This window comes from Lonchura striata, chromosome 11, assembly GCF_046129695.1.
Source record: "Lonchura striata isolate bLonStr1 chromosome 11, bLonStr1.mat, whole genome shotgun sequence".
Taxonomy (NCBI): Eukaryota; Metazoa; Chordata; class Aves; order Passeriformes; family Estrildidae; genus Lonchura; species Lonchura striata.
This window is the reverse complement of record NC_134613.1, coordinates 10,196,283-10,215,493: the sequence shown is the minus strand read 5'-3', so window position 1 is coordinate 10,215,493 and position 19,211 is coordinate 10,196,283. Positions and strand designations below refer to the sequence as shown.

Genomic DNA, 19,211 nt, shown 5'->3' with positions numbered 1-19,211 from the left:
ATTGTACCAAAAATATTCAGATTGTTGCGGATGAAAATATGTATGAGCTCCAGAACAGCCAAGCAACAGTTTAAAAGAAAAGGCATGTGCTGCCAACAAGGGACACTATTCATTGCAATTCAATTGAGAAACATGATGTTCGTGTCCAGATCAGATAGCCAGTGCATCACAGCTCTGCACTCTGGCAGGAGCAGGAGGGCTGGGTGTTACAGCAGGTCACATTCACCCTTCCTGCTCCTGTTGCTGCAACAGGTGCAACCACCATTACCATGAAGTTACCATGAGCAAGAAAAGGGGACAATGCCCTGCAACTCTTCTTTGGATTTATGGAGCGAGTTCATGAGTCAAAAAGTCACTCCTAACTATAAGGTTAGACAAATTCAGCCAAAATCCCCAAGTCCTCCTCACAAGCAAGAGCCAACCCAGGAGACAGCGAGGACTGGAGAGGGCACTCCTTGCCCTCCACCTTGCACAGAAGTGATCCCAGCCAAAGTCCTTGGATAGATACGTCTTGGTGTTTCAGAGTGACATGGGGATGTCTTGTGCCAGTGGTAAAATCAATGTGACTTGAGATTTAAACACAAAAACCACTGACAAAAGCCACTGTACAGTTTTATTACCTTAATTTCCAGGGAGAAGTAGGCAAAGGTCCATAGTAAGCCATATTTTCTTGCTACTTTTACAAAACCTCTGATTTGCTGGATACATTTGGAAAGCTTTCTAGAATTCTAAAACTTTTCTTTATCTTTAATGAAGCTGAAAATCCATTATTACTCACAAGTTATTACTTACTATCCATCAGTTCTAAACCAAATCATCAATTGAAAACAGTTTTCCTGGCTCTGTTAAAAGCCAGTAAAGGCTTAAAACTGTTAATTGGAAAGAGACCATATAATTATAACACCAACTATAATCATAATTCATGTTTTTTAGAAAAAAATCACTAAATATATGGAAGACACATGGCAACTTGAAATACAGACTATTTCTTAATGCTAGATTGAAAGAAGGTTTTGTGTGTAAGAATAATCTGTGTTAAGCAAATGCAAATAATTGAACCCTTTATATCAGGAATTAAACCAATTGCAATTTAAAATAATTAAAGTAAGAATTATAATACATTTAGATCCTTAAGTATATTATTCTGACATTAAATCAATCACTACTTCAGTCTTGCCAAAGTAGGACAACACAAAGCATCTCACCTACCCTCATTCTACTTGCAGCTCATTTTAAAATGTGTTATCTCACATTTCTGAGTTTTGTCAGGACTATGGAAGAGTCTTGATTTTAAGGCTGTGGATTAACACATAATTTTTCAAGACCTGTCCTCTCAATTTGCAGAATTGACTGCACATCCAATTTGTTTTGCCTGGCAAGCACTGCTGAGTATTAATCTTTGCTTCCTGAACAGTAAGGCCCATTGACTGAGAGATGTGGTTGGCCTGATAGCCTCATTCTTTATGGAAATCTAATATAGCTTTTAACACAGATTTCACTCTTTTGCTTCTCTTTATAACAGTTTAAAAACAATGGGTGTGTTATGTAAAAATGACAACTCAAAGACAACGCAATTGCTACTAGTGGAGGTAATTACAAGAAACTTTCAGTTAAAATGTCTTTACATTGTTTTGTCATTTCACACTGATAAAGCACAGCAGTGCTTCTAGTAATGACAGTTACAATGTGAGATACTTCTTCATTGGAAAGTTCTGCCTGACAGCTTTAAAATTCACCAGACCTCTGCAGGCCTGGAGCAGATGAGTTTCTGCCAATGTCTCTCCTGCTCAAGAAGTGAAGGTCAGTGAGCTGTGTGGTAGTGGGGACCATTGTACCTGTCAGACTACCAAGATGGCATGCTAGCAACAAAGATTCTGTGATCCAACAGTGGTGCTGAATAAATTGCCTGAAGTGCAAACTAACATGAAGCAGAGCCAGAAGTTTCCACTCCTCCATGCTCTGTACATGAAGCAGAGCCAAGAGTTTCCACCTCTGTGTGCTCTGCAGCTTAAGACCAAATAGATATTCAAGCCCACAGCTAACAGGACAGGAGGAAAAGTAATTCTCTGCTCCTTCACTACACTGTGCAGGATCAATGACCAGGAAATTCAAATAGCTTATGCAAGGAGCACAGATTTGCAAAATATAGGCAAAGGAAACTTTATAAAGACCACAGAATGAAGCCTATTATGTACTCATCATATTACATTTAAAATACTTTCTTTCTGAAGAATTTAGCTCAGATTGCAACTACCATTTCATATGAAGCTGTAAAAAAGTCACTACACAATGTTTCTTACTATATATTTGTTAAAATTTTCTAAGTGTAGATTAGAATTCAAAGAAAACATTATTTAAGTCAGTTGGTGCCTTTGTGATGATTAGCTTCCAAAAATTATTTCCATTATTCTGGATACAATGCATAGTATCTCAGTATAAATGAAAGTTGTATCATAGAGAGCTTTAGAAACCTGATGCTAGAACTAAAAAAGAGTCTACTTTATACCCTAGAGCAAAATTTGCAGCACTTTGAAGCTCTAACACAAAATTTTCAAAGCCTGCCTAACCTTAACAAGGAGTCCGGGTAATCTTCACTGCATAAAACGAACAATGACATTTGTAGGGCTGAAGAAACTATCTGTGGTTTAGGATCCAGCCCTTCCACCCCCTCTCTACAGTCCTGTATGGCTTCAGACCTCCCTGGCAGGCTTCCCTTCCTCCCAGCCTGGGCCACAGATCCACCACAGGATTTATATCCAGAGGCAGGGTTTCAGGATGCCAGGGTTCACAACATGAGGTTTCGTCAAGGTTTCCCTGTTCCATTTCCACATTCCTTTACTTTCTCCAGTGCTATGCAGAACATCATAGATTAGAGCTACTGTGGTACCTAATCTAACCACCAAGAGAGCAGATAAAGTGATCCTAGAAAAGCAAACATGCCTATACAATTCCCATCAACCACCACCTTGGCCCACAGAAACATTTCAACAGGCCACGTTTATGATATGCTCAGTCTCTCTGAGCAGGAAAGCATAAAACCTAGATCCACAGGAAATATTCCTCACATCCTGTTCAGTGTGGAATTCCTCAATTCCATTATAGAGTAACTAGGGAGGTGCTACTGCTACATTTTTGCTATGTAAGTATTCCAGGCTTGCTTCTGCAGTGTCTTTCATTTTGATGGGACACAAACACAAGAGAAAAGTGGGTGAAACACACTAATATTCTTATTTATCCGTATGTAGTACTTATTCTGCACTGTTGTGTACAAACTAGACACTCATCTGGGCATATGCTACCTGGGCAGCAAACACTGTGATGAAGAAAACTCTTCTAATTGCATTTTACTGGAGATTTTAAAACACGTTGTAAGCAGTTAATAATTTTAAGATGGACTTTTTGTATATTTATTGTATTGTATAAATAAACAGAATTTTCCTGGACTTGGTTCAAGGCTTTTGTATTTGTGATATTTGTTTTAAAAATTTAAAGCAAGAAAAAGCAAGTACACTGCTATATTTCACAGAACATCTATCCTGTTACCACATGACAAAAACACCAACCATACTAATAATTACTCTAATTCATTGAAGAGTATCTCTTTAAACTTGGCAGTGCAGTAGAAAGAATTCCAAATGTAATTCTTAACATCCCCAGTCCAAAATACTGGCAGAGTTTAGAAGTTAGGCTTTCTCAAAAGGAATGTTTTCAACTTCAGCATTAACAGGGCTGAAATTATTGTAGAAAAAAAGTGTATTTCCTTTTTCCTTCAAACACCCACTGTCTTCTGTGGAATTCAGCGTAGGGTTATAGAAAACTTTATGTTCTAAGTTTGGTGAACCAAATCCTTCAGTCTTTACTTGTGCAAAACTCCCACTGAAGTCAGTGGGAGTTTTGCCTGGGTAACAACCACTGGGTTTGGCTCAGAATATCCATGGCTCTGGAAGCTGAGGACAATGTGAGTGAAAGTCATGGCTGCATGTAAGTAGCTCATGTTTCCACACATGAAGATCATAAATTACTTTAAAACACAAAAACATAGAATGGTTTGAGTTGGAAGGGACCTTGAAGATGATCCAGTTCCAGCCCCCCTGCCATAAGCAGGGACACCTTCCACTGTCCCAAGCCCCATTCAACAGGGCCTTGAACACTTGCAAGAACAGGGCATCCACAGCTTCTCCAGGCAACCTGGGAGAGTGTTCAACCACCCTCACTGGGAAGAACCTCTCTCTTCTATCTAATCTAAACTTACCTTGATATACCAGTGAGCATCCTAATAATTTCATATTACTTACATTAGGTTGTAGAACACATGTAACAAAAGGAAGAGAGAAAGGCTTGTATGACAATTTGAAAGACTTAAGTGACCAGGATGACACTAACTGTGTGTGTAGTTAAAGCTTTTAAGTACAACTTCTAACATAGCAATCATGAGAAAAAAAAATCTAGGACCTAGAATAAAAGCTTCTCTGCAAAAGAAGGCAGGCAATGATTTCTTGAACATGCATCTCTGCTTAGACCTGTGTATCTTTTGAGTGGGAAGCTCTGCTTAAAACCTCATCAATAGATGTCCTATTGAAAACTCATGAGAATCTATGACAACTAATGAAAACCTATTCTTCAGCATGTCCCATAGCCCCTCTAGAAAATTTAGGTTCAAAGAAATGCTTTGTAGAAAATACAACACTTTGCTACTTTATAGACATAGTATCACTGCTGTGACATGTCCATTCTGGGTCTTCAAGGCATCCCAGCATGCTTGCACTTGCCTGAATAAGTATATTTTCTCTGACACATAGGTACATGCACTCTGTGTGAATTTGGTCTGTGTTCTCAGATTTGGACAGTCCTAAACACAATCAGTGTTGTGAGAAAACAGATGTGGGGTAAAGAGTGAAAACTAGTCCATACAGAAGGGAAACATTTAAAAGCTTTACAATGAAGCATTATTTGATTAAACCCATGTAAGCCACTCTTTGACATTACACAGAACTGCATTTTAAATGTCGTGCTTAATTTTAATTTTTCTGAATGTTTTCCTTCCCCCTCCTTTTTAGCTTCTAAGTTTAGATTCAAATTTATAAGTAGGTTTCCAACCTATATAAACTCAACTTTTGATATATTAACTGAATACTTTTATTCAACTTGAGCTTAAGACCTTGATAAGACTGAATGACATACCACTAACAAAACAATCTAACACCTTAAGTTCTTTCATCAGTTTTCTCTGTTCTGCACCTGTAAAAAACCAAGAAAAACCATTCTCAACAATGTATCAACAACACACTTTATTTTCCAAAAGATTTATGTCAGGTTTATCTGAAAGCCAACAAACACATCTGAGACAGAAGCCATGTGTGATAACATGTTATGCCGCTCTTGTACTTAACTAAAAATGTGGCCAAAGGCAAGCAAAAATAGAATTTGTAAAGTCAGTGGTCCTGCAAATGGATTTGCAGGCAGAGTTAGTACACACAAAAGCAGTGGGGATGGAATTTATCTTGGAAATTAACACTGAGGTATCACCTTGTGCCACTTCACACAGTGTTGGTTTAAACCTCTGTGGCACTTTCCTCCTTTTCTTTTTGGCAAGTGCTGAACTATTCTGCAGCAGATATTCCCATCAATTGCATCTCCTGCTGTTTTAAAACCAGTAGAGGAATTAAACTCTCCCTGTTGTCGATGCAGATCAGTGCATTTCAGAAGGGACAGAGGATAACAGGAAACAAGTCAGAGGACAAATAAATATTGCTACTTAAGCCTTCTACATAACTAGAAAACACTAACTCTTCAAATAAAAAATACATGCTGTTCTACCAGGCTGCCATGATAGATCTTAGAAAGACACAGACAGTTTTATGGTCTTATAAGTGTTCTTTGCTGAAAGGGAAACTTGGAAGCAATAAAGCATTTTCTTACAACTGAAGCCTGACCACAACTGCTGCCAATTCAACAGTAAACTGACTTCAGCTATGTGGAGTCAGATGATTTCAGCTTCACCACTACAGGGAAACCAACTCTTGTAGCCTGGCACAACCACTACCTGGAAATGTGCCATGATTGTGCATTGAGTTAAGCTCCAGACAGACTGCAAGGGCTGAACTTTAAACCATTTGTATTTTTAATGTACACAAATAAATTTATGGCTGCATAAAAACTGTCATGCTTCAGGGATTAACCTGTAATAACCTCTCTTGCTATGTTAACAAAGACATTTAAAATCTGCCTCTCCAAGTTACACAGGATTCAGGTTAATGAAGGCAATTCAAAAAGAAATTTTAGGGCCTCATTATATCTAACAAGGGATTAGTGACACCAGCAATTTTTAAGACCATTTGTGGACACTTTGATGCTGCTCTGTGGCTTGGGACTCCCTTATTTTACCTTAGGATTTCCAGATGAACCTTAGATGGCAAAGTGAATAGAACATCTCAGAAGTGAATGGCATGGTGGACTTGAAAATGGAAATAACTTCCAGAGAGTCATGACATAGAGTTTCTTTGTAGGCATTCTACCATCTAAAAGTTTTGTGTATCCCTATTTAATAGATGAGAAAAGGTCTATTCTCATGAGGCAGAGTTTACAAGGAAGAGTATCTATAGCTGAGTAGTGTTTTGTGAAAACTCAACCATAAGCTTCCTATTTCTTAAGCATAAGAAAAGACAAGAAACATACTGGCAGAACAGCAACTAGTCAGTGGGAAGTTTTAAGACCTGGCCAGTTTCAAACACCCTGGAAAAGTTAACTAGCTTCCCTATGCATTTGAGACAGGTACCACAGTTTTGGAGAACAGGAGACAAAGGAGGAAACAGGGATCCTATTAGAAGTCCATCAGGAACACCTGACAGCACAAGCCAATCTTACCTCTGTTAGAACATCCCTACAGAAACTATCAGTTCTTAATGCCACAATGTCAGAAAAGCTTTATTGGAGATATTTCATTAACCAGATAATAAAAGATCCCTATGGTACAAGGCAATACACGACAAGGCTAAGAGGGTCAGCCTGTGCCATCAAAACTGAAGCAGCTGCAGCTGAAATTAAGGTATGCATAGATGTAACTAAAGCTGACAGAACAATTCTGATGACATTCCAAATCAGAAAAAAACATCCCAAAATATCTGAAGGTTTCCTTTTCTCTTTGTTACTATTGTAAACTTCATGATCTTACACATTTTCTGGGAAATTGTCAAATATTCAAACTATGCAACTTTTTCAGTTTTCTTTCCAAACAAAAAGTGTATTCCTAAATTTAACTACTTATCTCTGAACCTTCAGGGATAGAAGAAAATATAACAGGAAGGAAAATGGAAATTGTCATAAGAAAGATGATAAGAGAAGGTGACCTGAAACAGGAACTTGGACACCCTTACCTACAAGGACATTTCAAGTGTTATATTCCAATATGACTATTAAAACTCCTATTTTGTCCCTTTCTCTCCAGACAAAACAATAAAAATACCAGGAAGAAAATCTAGTTAAACTTTTTAGAGATTCAAGGACATGAAGTTTAGTTTGATTCCTGATAAGAAATTATAATGTTTCCTCAGTTTCCATTTTATATGAAGAGGTTCAACAAATCTGTAGTAGAAACCAACCTAAAGGATAGATATGAAAGTAGAAAAATAAAACCAAAATCCAAGAAAACTCCATCCACCCAACTAGCAATCCAAACATGCATCTGATCATGTTGTACAACTGCTGATGTGACCTCACAAACTGGGGTTTGTAGTTTGGGCTTTATGCAGCCACAAAGGATATACACCAAGGCTGCAATCCACTAGAAATGGTGTCTCCTTAACTCAGGAGCAATACTAGATTACACCTTCTATCCAGAAGATGCCATAAAATACAGTTAAAATAGCAGTTCATGTTCACTTGTCTCACAGACACAATGAATACTGTTATTGACACACCTTGTCAATAACAAGTAATAGAAAAATGAGTGAAAAACTCTATTCTTTGTCTGAGTCAGGAAGTCTTTTTAAAATGGGATACTATGCTGAAAGAATAGAGACCACAATGAGACACAATGATTGCATTTATATGTATATGTGAATACACTGGTAAGCATCACTCTGATCTTCTGAAGCAGCCCAGCAATGGTGTCTCAGAGGTAATTGTATGATAATTATCTGTAATTATCAGGTAATTATCATATAATTATTTGGATAAAAATTAACTCCTTTTACTTATCTCTAATTTTTATAATTCAGTGAGTGAATAATGTATTAAAAGTGCTAAGTGATCCCTGAGACAAAGGCTTAATATTTTCATAGATTCAAAGCAAGTAATGGCAGATGTTATTAAAGTTTTTTATCATTAAAATGTAATTTAATAAATAAATTCATAAAAATCAGAAACTTATTAAACTGCAGGACTTTTACAAATGAAAGAGGGACAGCATGTCTACTGAATTTTAGCTCTATTCTAAAATTTAAAAGGACTTGCACGGACTTTAGTAAGCTCCTGTTATTTTTAGCAATGTCCCACACCAGATGTTTTTTTCATTCCTTATGTTGCAGGATACCACATTTATTTCCAGATCCTCCCAACCAATGCACTTACAACTCAGACATTGTACAGATATTTGTACAATGCACATAGGGAAATTTGCATCTAATCAAGGCAGCACGATTTGGCTAATGACATCTTTCCTAAATCTTCAGTCATTGAGATCAAAACCCTAATAATGACAGCTTTAAATCAGTGACAATTTGGCTTTCAGAATCTTTATCTGAGCCAAGACTTCACCTTGACATTCCCAGTGGTGATCCTCCACTTGCTTCCCTGCAATGTCTCCCTAATGAAGTCTGCAGTAGTTTCCACAAGGCTGATTATTTTTCAGGTCATTTCCTTACTTTCCTTGGCCAAATCCTCCCAAAGCAAACAATGTTTTAACAGCATTCACATCTTATTTTCTAAAATATTGCCAAACTGCTTAAAATGAAGTAGAAATTTCCTTCTGACTTGAAGCAGAAGTTGGAGCACCATTTTTCTAGCACCATTAGTTTGTTCCCCAAGAACTATCTTGTAATTACAGGAAGATGTGAAGTTGTGTGAATTTTAACTTGCTCACTAGTCATTCCCAGCCTTCTCGTCAACACAGGGAAGAACCCAAAACTTGAAACTTGAGTGAGACCAGTGCTGCAGTACTATTAACATTGAAATTTTTACTTGCAAGTTCTGTAGTGTTTATTCTTCACTAAAATACAGCTTCACCAGGTCCTTAATGCTTATTTAGCAGCTAGAAACAGCTGCAGATGGTAACTTTTGATCTCATCTGCTCTCAATCAATTCTTAAAATGAAAGGCTGCATATACAGCTGGAGCTACACCAACTGCCATTCTTTCCAAGGACTAATGGACTTCTGTGCATCAATACTGGCTTCTGACAACATGGAAAAATGAATTCGAGTTTTCAAGCAACTCCCACTTTTTCAGTGCACTGAATGTCTTATAAACAGATATTTAGAGATTCTTCTTTCCTAAAATTGCCTTTGGGGAATTCATAAAAAACTAGATGGCCCATTTGTCACAAGAGGAATATACTGCAGTGAGAATGACAAAATTGAAAGATGCCAAATGATTCAATGTATCCACTACTAAAGCAATAATGATGGACAGGGAAAACCCACACATAAGAAATAACATTTATTAACACCCTTAAAATAGTGTGACAGTTAGGTAATTTGTCAGGAGTAAGAAAGAAGAGACTAGAACTGTACCTGAGAGGTTCCTTTAAAACCTCTCAGTATTGATCCACCTATGTAGAGGGAGGTTAGTACCTCTAAAACTTTTTAATTACTTCTGAACAAGTCATTATTACTGTTTACCTTAAACTGAATCCTAAGCATGGTTTTACTTAGTTATTAACCATTTTTACATGGTTCGAAACCAATTTCTATGATTACAAATAAAACATCATGGCATTAGTTGTCATTCCCAGTATTTCGCACTCTCATCTGAAAATCAGAAGTGGTGGCCATTCAGAAAGAAGTGGCAGGACACAAGGCAGCCTCTGCTGACATGGTCTAAGTAGAGATAATGCCCAATAGCGACATTGTGACAGCTGGATGCATTAGGAATTTTCTTACTTTCACTACCACAATGACCCAATGCTTACCATCTTGCTTTGGTTTAGCTTTGTTCATTTCCTGAACCATAATAAAGCAGCTGAAGAAATATTTCTATTTCTTGTGTTGATCCTTCCTAATTATTGGTTTCTTTGGTAATGCACTGTTCATCACCAATAGCCAAGCACCTCAACAAACATAATCCATTACAAGCATTTGGTAAATGCTCAGGATAACAGAAATCCTTGGGAAAACACTGAAGAGTTAACCTTGAAGTACTGAACAATCACCTGAATCCTCAAAATTTTCAAAAGGATGAGATGCAGTCACAGAGCAAATGACACTGTAACCACCTCATGTCATGAGCAGAGTACATGAGAGCAATCCTCAATTGCATGGGCACCATGCACTCATCACCTCTGTGTCACCTGGGCACCAAGGACACATCACCTGTGTCACCTGGGCACCATGCACTCATCGCCTCTGTGTCACCTGGGCACCAAGGACACATCACCTGTGTCACCTGGGCACCATGCACTCATCACCTCTGTGTCACCTGGGCACCAAGGACACATCACCTGTGTCACCTGGGCACCATGCACTCATCACCTCTGTGTCACCTGGGCACCATGTACGTATCACCTCTTCTCTTCAGTTCCTCCACATCACCAAGAGAATCTGTGCCTGAAGTTCTCATTATCAAAATATTTAAGGAAATGTTTAAAGAAAGGATCTTCAGTTTAATGCATTGGCTCCAACAAGATAATTCTTCCATTTCAGCAAGAATCTTCCATTTAATGAGGAAATAAGAAAAGTTATTTATATAGTTAGTCTGTGTCCTTGTGCTTTTCTAGAGAATACCAGCTCATAGTTAACAACATCAAAACAGTTGGTGCCCCTGGCTACAATGCTTCACTATCACCTGCTCATTCGAGCACTAAATAAATCTCAGTTTTCAAGTACTTACAAGCAAGAGTCCAGCACGTGTTGCAGACATTCTATTCATATACAGATGTTAATACATCCTCCACACACCAAATGTTATCAAATGTGGCTTTCTTGTCTCTGCAGCAGTTACTTAAAGCTCATTTGAAATGTATAGTGAAATAACTACATTAATAGAAAGAAGAGCCCTTTCCTCAGAGGCGGTGATTTCTTATGGTAAATCTATTAACTGTTTGGGATCAAAATGCAACATTTCCACATGCTTTTAGCATTGCTTCTGTAATTTCAATTTCCAAGGTGCAAGGAGGCAATTTTATATTAAATACCAAGCTTCCTACTATACATTATCATCTACCTGTGATATTAGTCAGCACTTTAAAAAAAAAAAAACTTTTCATTTTGATTAAGAATTTGAATAACAAAAGGATTTGTCTTGAAGTCAAAAATGTTTGAGGATTTATTCCCATCATCATGACATTTCAGGAAGAAATCTCATTAAATATGTAGGTAAACATATGCTTCAGTCAAAAAGCAGTTATGGTAGAAGGATTAATTTACTGACTCCTAATTCACCTCATTCTCCTGTGACTGCCAAATAGGTAGGAGTGGAAATTTGTCAAAAACTTCTGTCTCTTGATAAAACCTTCCTCACAACCCACATGCTGGGAAAATAATACCTGTAACCCATGAAGAAACAGATCGACAGCTTCAGGCAATGACATACACAGGCAAACCTTTAATTTAATTCTCTCTCATGCTTCACTTTCATGTGTCTCATTTAGCAGGGCTCTTTAAAGAGAAGCAATGTAGCTGCTGTCAGTGATATAATTGCTGTGTTGGTGCCCTTGGGTCCTTACACACCAGTGAAGGATGATTGATCCCTGCTGCTGTCATTTTGGCTGCCACGAACAGCAAGTGATACTGAAGGAAAAATGGAGAAAGCTACAGATCAAGTAAGGACAGGGATATGTGTCACATACCAGTACTCTTCTGGCCACTGTCTTTCCACCATGCATTGAATACTTGTTTTATGTTCCTGATGGCTGCACAAGTGCCCCCAACTCTGGACTCCGAGGCTCTGAGCAACAGCTTGGTGAGCACTGCCAGTAACCCACGTACAGCAGTGCCTGCAGGAAAGCTGCTAACGAAATGCCATTTCAACTTTTAACAGCAAAGCATTTGTTTAGTTACTCAGCAGAGTCTCTTTTGTGTGCCAGGTCTCCCTTCCAGAAAAGCCAGGGAATTCTAATAATCAGCTTGTTTCCCTAAAATGGGTACATCATCCATGGGCAGAACCTAACAGTGCTGTAACAAAGTGCAAGATAATCTCACAGGCTGAGGGGAGCGGAAAGTGTTTTAAGGAGTGCTATCACTTAAAGGCAACCACCAGGAGTTTACAAGAATTTCCATTCTTTTAATTAAAGATTTTATGAGTCTTGGAACACATTCCTGTGCCCTATTATACATCAGAGCACTTAAAAATTCAGACCCTTATAAAATTGCCATGAAGAGATAGGAAAACCAAGGGAGCCTGTAGAAGAAAAATCTATTTATATAATGACTGTTATGATTTACAAAACAATTAGTGTGACTTATTTTACTTACTATATCTTTATTTCCTCCTTTTCTGTTGTTTGTGACTACCTTTCAATACATCCTAGTATAAACTACCTGCATTCTAAATCCATTGCTCCATTTATATGCTCAGCATGTTTGGAACAAATATTAAAATCCTCAGAAAAGGAGCTAAACTCACTGAGCCAGAAGAAAGAGCATTTACATTAGTGATAAAAATACATCCATTACAATTCAATAAGAGAATTATTACTTCAAAAAGCAAAGGTGAAAAAAAAAATCAAGCAAATCAAAAGAATGGATACTGATAATGAAACATGATTAGCAAAGTATTTTGTAAACTATTAGTTTCTAGGGAAAATAGTATTTCCAGGTGTAAAATTCATGGTAAAGTCATTTAAACATATGTCTATCTAATAAGCAATCCAACAAGTTTCTGGAACTGCTTTTAAGAAAATGGTCTATGAACCATGTCTCAGAAACAAATTAGCTCATCCATCACACGTAACCATTTCTTTGGTAATGACTTAATGAATTTAGCTTCACCATGCTAGGAGTGAGCATGATGCTGTAATTACTGTGGGAATTACTGTAGCCCTCAATCCATCTTTTAGATGTTTACAACATGGAACAAGAAGCTCAGCACAGCCTGAACCAGAGCCCAAAGCCCAAAGCCAAATGACTTTGGATCTAGAGAACTACTAGGGAAGTACCCTTATGGACTTTGGTCAGTGCACACCACTCTGCTGGGATTGCAGTCCTGTATTTCCACAAGAATAGGCACAGATACAACTAACAGGAAGAACTAATGCCATACAGAAATCCTGAGAATAAAATGGGAAGAACATTTGTTCCCCCTAAGCACATAGGGTAAAAGAACACACTTGGAGTCATTTTGCTAGGATGTAATTAACTCTAAACTGAACATTCTACTACACCAAGTTTACACCAGAGTTTTCAAAACAAACCAGGGTTTTACTACTAATACTGAAGTTGAGATAGACAATAAAGCTAGGGAGAGTGAGGCAAGAATGTCAGAGGTCAAATAAAAGAGTACTGTGGTACTTACACCAATACATAGAGCATATTCTTATAATTTGCCAATGCTGTGGATATTTACTTGACAGGATTATTCTTCAACTACCATACGTCTTACTTTAAGATGTTTTAATGCTGATGTCAGCAGTTATTGCCATATGTAAATTACCATATATTTTTTCTAATCAGGTAATTTTAAAGAAAATCCAAACAACTCTCTTTTATGTATGCTAAATAAATAAATGGTTCAATCCCTCTTTAGTTACCAGTCCACAGATATTCTCAAACATTCTCATGCTTCATAAACAGAAGGGTTAAGGGTGATGTTTTATGGGAAAGTAACAGTCAAGGTGATGCATAAATTTCTCAAGAGACTCAATGGAAACCCTATTAACCTTGGCTTGCAGATGGAAACACTCAGGTACAGAGATGAGGAATTATTTTTGCCCATATGTCAGTGAGAGAAATTACGTTTTCTTATATGCTGGCCTTGTGGAAGTCAGAGATGGAAATGCTTGTTTTATTGGGCCACATCATGAGCTCCCTGCCCATGATTGAAGGTGTGGCATCAGCTAAACTCCATCCTGGAGACTGAGCAGACACAACTGAACTGTTCATCTTCTGGCCATACAGAGATTCCTTGAGACAGTGCTCAGATATAAAAGCATTCATGTGCTAGAAAGGCTGATTTTTCAGGCATATGTAAAATTCTTACTGATAATGTTTTGAGCCTCTGAATTGTATTTTACCTATGTGGTCCAAGAATTTATAAGTAACAGCTGTATAACAGCACAACCTCACAGAATGATCATAAGGATAAAAAAATTGAAGATTACAAAATCCACAGATACAACAGTCATTATGGCCAGCCCTGTATGGCTGGTAAGGTACAGCTGAATGCAATAAAAGAAGACCACCAACAATCATGCAGCATAAGCATTGCCATGTTCGTTCTCCATGCTGCCCTTTCAGAGAATTGGCTAAATTCACATCAGCTGCTGCAGAAGTGACCTGCTGGGGAGCTCCCTGCCTCTTCACAAGTGCAGCAGGTCTGACCACAGAACACCAGAAGATTCCACTGAGTAACGTCAGAAATTGTACTCCAGTCAGTCTCAGGAAAGAGAGCTCCTCCTTGACAAGAGAACAGTCAATCAAGAGACAGTGTCAAAAAGACCATGACCTCAAGGTGTTTAGGGTATTTTGTGGTTTGCTTCTTTTTTTGTATTCTTTCTTGCTTGAGCAAAATCAACAAGGGAGAGCTCCATTCATATTGTACCACATGGAAATAAGTAACAACACTGAGTTGTTCACTGAGATGAACAGAGTTACTGCTTGCAATGGGTTGCATTTGTGCAGTGGGGATTGTGACACCTGACCCTCTTCAGTGAATGATCTTTTAAAATGCTGCTAGTTAAGTTCGCTTTGCCTCCCTGGCTCCTGTGGACAAGTTCACACAGTGCAGAGAGGCCAGGCAGTGTGGAGGTGGAGATGAACAGGAGCTCATGGCACTAAGCTCCCTCCACACTCCTGTCTGTTTATTCCTCATCTTGCAGCTTGCGACACTGTGTAGGACAACTGCTCAACTTGTTGGCCCACAAGCCACAGATGAGAACCAGCAGTGTCTGCAGCACACCAAGAATCTCACCCAGAGTTGCTCAGGCTCCCTTTACTCATTTTAGAGGGTGGAGTGTGACTTTTTCACCTTCTTTATGCCCAAATTCCAAAGGGAAGCATTTCACATCTGTGAAATTTATTTATAATAAAAATATATTAAAACAACTCTCGAGGACACTGTTTAGTATGTTCTACACTTCATGTTGAACTACTTTATGAAGAAAGCTGAACAGCATCTAGTATTCAGTACTCTGAAGCTAAACAGTATCTACTTATTTAAACAAAACTTGCTTCTATAAACAGCTTGATTAATGTGGCAAAACATGCTGTTATCTGAACAACTGTTACTCAAGAACTGAAAATAATGAAGTATCTTAAAACCTGTCCTGTTCATGTAAACATGCTGAAAGTTCTGTGTTAAGTCATATATTACGTATTTTGATGATTAGATTATGATTATTTATCCATTAAAATACAGATCAAATCGACACAGAAGTTATATGTGAGGCTTCCTTCCCATTGCCCACACATTTTGTCAGCTAGACTGATTTTTTAAAAAAACTAATAGAAAACAATTCAAACCAAACTCAGAATGGCACCATTTGGTTTTGCTTTGTTGCTGAGAAGGCCAGGCTGGTGACTTTGGAGCACTTGCACAGCTTCACTGACACCAGTACTGAGGCAGATAGGGCTGACAGTACTGATTTATGGTCAATTTATATGGGATTAAAAGAAGCTACTAAAATAGGAAAATTCAGTTGAATCAACTAAAATCCCAAGGCATGCACAAATATCTGATAAGTACGCTGAGAAAACAGAGTTTAAAAGGCTACCTACTTTTGAGTGAAGAATAATGACTTAGGAATACCTGAAAATACAGGGATGGGTTATTCCTCAGGAAAACTCCCTGCTTGCTCAAAGATTTCTCAAGCCCAATGTATCTAGTCAAACCAACAATTTTCCTGCTAGAGCTGATTCCAAACCAGCAGATTAAATAAGTGAGAAGGAGGAAACCTTGATTAAGCATTGTTTTGCTAGGAGTTCAGAGTGTTCATTTGCTGAGAAGCACACACACAAGCTCTGGGCTTGGCCATACAAATGTGGTACAAGTTGCAAATCTATACAACTTTATTTCCTTCCTGGATGGAAAAGTGATGCAACATAGTTTCACTGACTTCATGCCAAGTCATGCCTTAAATCAACAACAAATGAAAAGCAGAACTTAACCATACACACATTAGAACAAGTGTTAGGGGTTCCTTAAGAATTATATGGGAAAAAAACATAATACTTGAATTTTTGTTATTTTCTGTTTTGTGAACAGTTAAAGTTTTCCAGCATTAAAAAACAGACAAAACAAGCTGGCAAGAAAAGCAACTTCCCATTGACTTCATAATCTATCAAAAACTGACACTTTTATGGGCAGAACTTTCAAAGATACATACCTATAAATCAATTAAAATATTCAGAGAGGTATACAAAACAGTCCAAAGGAGCACAAAATGACAATTCAGGTTCCTTTAAAAAATGGCTTCTCACTTATTTTCTCTGTCTTCATGTCAACCAAAGGAAAAATCTTTACTGAGTAATTTCCTAGAGAAATAATATTTATGTAGTCAAGGTTCTGCAGCTGGACCAGGGAAATGCACAAGATTATCGGGTGGTCTCTTACAATACAGGACAAAAAAATATTATATTAATAACAATCGACACAGTATATTTTTATTATGAATTTTCCACAATTATGCATATGAACATAATAAAGGAGAAAATTTCTCACTACCTATGCTAAAATCTACAACTCAAAATTCATTGCTAAAGCAACAGACCAATTTTTTATATTCTGTCCGCTGTATTAGCTGAAAAACTAAGAATAACAGTCCAGTTTAAAGCACTTGGCATATGGATCACAGTGCTAAAACATTCCACATTGCACTTTTACAGCAGAAATTAATTTCCAGGTAAGAACACAGCATTGCTTTTATTTTACTTACTAACGAGGATAATTGGCAGGCAACACTGCTGCTGCTCTAGATTTGTTCTTTATATGGATCTCTGAAGACCACATGTGCATGCAGTGGTGACAGAAATATTTTCCATATGAGCCACCACAGATTTTAAGGTCCCTCAGTCTGAACAAGGTGAGTCCATCTATCATTTTCTATGCTCCATAACAATCAAGCAGGAAGTTAAAAACTTCTGTGACAACTAGAGGGCAATGATCAGCTTCCAGTTGCTCTGTTCATCAAACCATTTAAATTTGTTGAGACACTGCTGAAAACCTTTCCGTGCTTTAACTAGATCAAAGGCAGCACAAGATTTCATTAAGAGACATTTTCTTGAAACAAAGCTGTTACAGATTCTCTTATTAAAACACTCTGAAAGCAAAATAAAGTTTATTTCTAGACATGTGAGCTACAGAGAGTGTCAACCACACAGTGTTGGACGAGGTGGTTTTTTTCCAGTTCACTTCCACCTTTACCAGGGAAAGTAATTGATCTGGACTTCATTAGGCAACTATTAAGTTATGACAGCACAATAAAGCTTTAAAGTAGAATCACTGTTTTCAGAAGATTTACTTAAGGAAGGCATATTTATGGAACAAAATTATCCAATGATTCAATTTAAAATGCACAGCTACACATCCCATTTCAGGTAGAGCAATGGAGAATGAGTATCAAATGTGTTTTCTGCAAGTAATTTCATTAGATGGAATATTTTACATCTAATAGTACCAAGCCTGCTAAGTTATTTCCTAAATGGCAAAGAGTAGCAGAAAATTTCTGCTTTGGTATGAAATAAGTACTTGATGACAAACTGCTCTGATGAGGACAAAAAATCTGGAAAATGGCTCTTCATAAATCAAGCAGCAACTTTTTAAAGCATATAAAGAGCTGTTCTATTCCACTGCTGAAGATTTAGGAATCAGGCATACTAGGAACGCATAGAGTCCCTCTTTAATTATGTGATATACAGTTTTCAAAAATGAAGTTCTTTCTGCCCTGCCCCAGACTAAACATTACATATATTTGCACAAAAAGAATATTATTAAAGTAATGAAGCCTGGAGTTTTTACATGCTCACATCCCCAAAATGTAAGCTGTGCAAAAACTTTTTCTCTAACACACATTTTTGCAGAAAATATGAACAAAACAATACCATCTACTGCTGCAGAGTATCATATTTCTCTGTATGTTAGTAAAGAAAAATTCACAAATTAGTCATCTCTCATAGAAAGCGTATTGTATATCAAATCCAGAGAAGTTAAGTTTCAGATTATTCTCCTTTAGTACCTTTTGGCTTTTGCAAAGGAAAAAAGGAAAAAAAAAACAGACCCAAAGCAAAAAAGCAAACAAAAATCCCCCAAACAAAACAAACCCCCAAAACTAAACCAAAGCAAAAGCTTTTTAAACAACACAACACAATTCTAAAATGTCTAACAGCATAAAAATCATCCACAGTCCATCTTAACAGACACGAAGAAAAATGCAATTGTGACAAGACTATTTTTGACAAGATATTGTACTTTGCTTACCTCACCCCCAGGTCTTGCTAACATTGCTGTTTGAAAGCAGAGCAACGTTAGTATCAGGTAGCTGACAAACATTATTACCCAAAGTTAGAGCTACCCTGGAGGAGCAAACCCTCTGCCAAGTACTAACAGCTAGCAGATGCACTTGTGTCTCAGGATCACAGCCCTGAGCTCTTGTAGGTACGAGTCTGTCTCCCTCTCCCCCTTTCTCTCGCACTCACGGTCCGACCAGGAGCTTTGCTCTCAGCCACTGCTCTGAAGACAACTGGTAAGTTGATCTCTTCATGTAATGACTTCTCCCTGCTGGGGGAGGGGGCTCGGCCAGTCCTGAGCTGGGGGGCTGCAGTCAGTATGAAGCGAAGAAGGGGAGGGACAGAAATGGTCACTGCCAAGTTATGCATCTGCTGTGATTCATGGAACAAGCTAAACGGT

General features: G+C 37.8%; 1 protein-coding gene across 2 annotated transcripts in view; it reads right to left on the bottom strand.

The window, feature by feature from the left end:
- THSD4 (thrombospondin type 1 domain containing 4) overlaps positions 1-19,211 on the bottom strand; it is a 244,824-nt gene that overhangs the window by 77,935 nt on the left and 147,678 nt on the right. Inside the window, exon 1 of one of the 2 annotated variants that reach the window (XM_021532026.3) lies at positions 18,783-19,022. The exons of the other annotated variant lie outside the window; for it this stretch is intronic. Coding sequence (XP_021387701.1) covers positions 18,783-18,854 — 72 coding nt within the window. The 5' untranslated portion in view covers positions 18,855-19,022. Of the gene's footprint in view, positions 1-18,782; positions 19,023-19,211 lie in introns of those variants that run through there. 2 annotated transcript variants of the gene reach the window in all.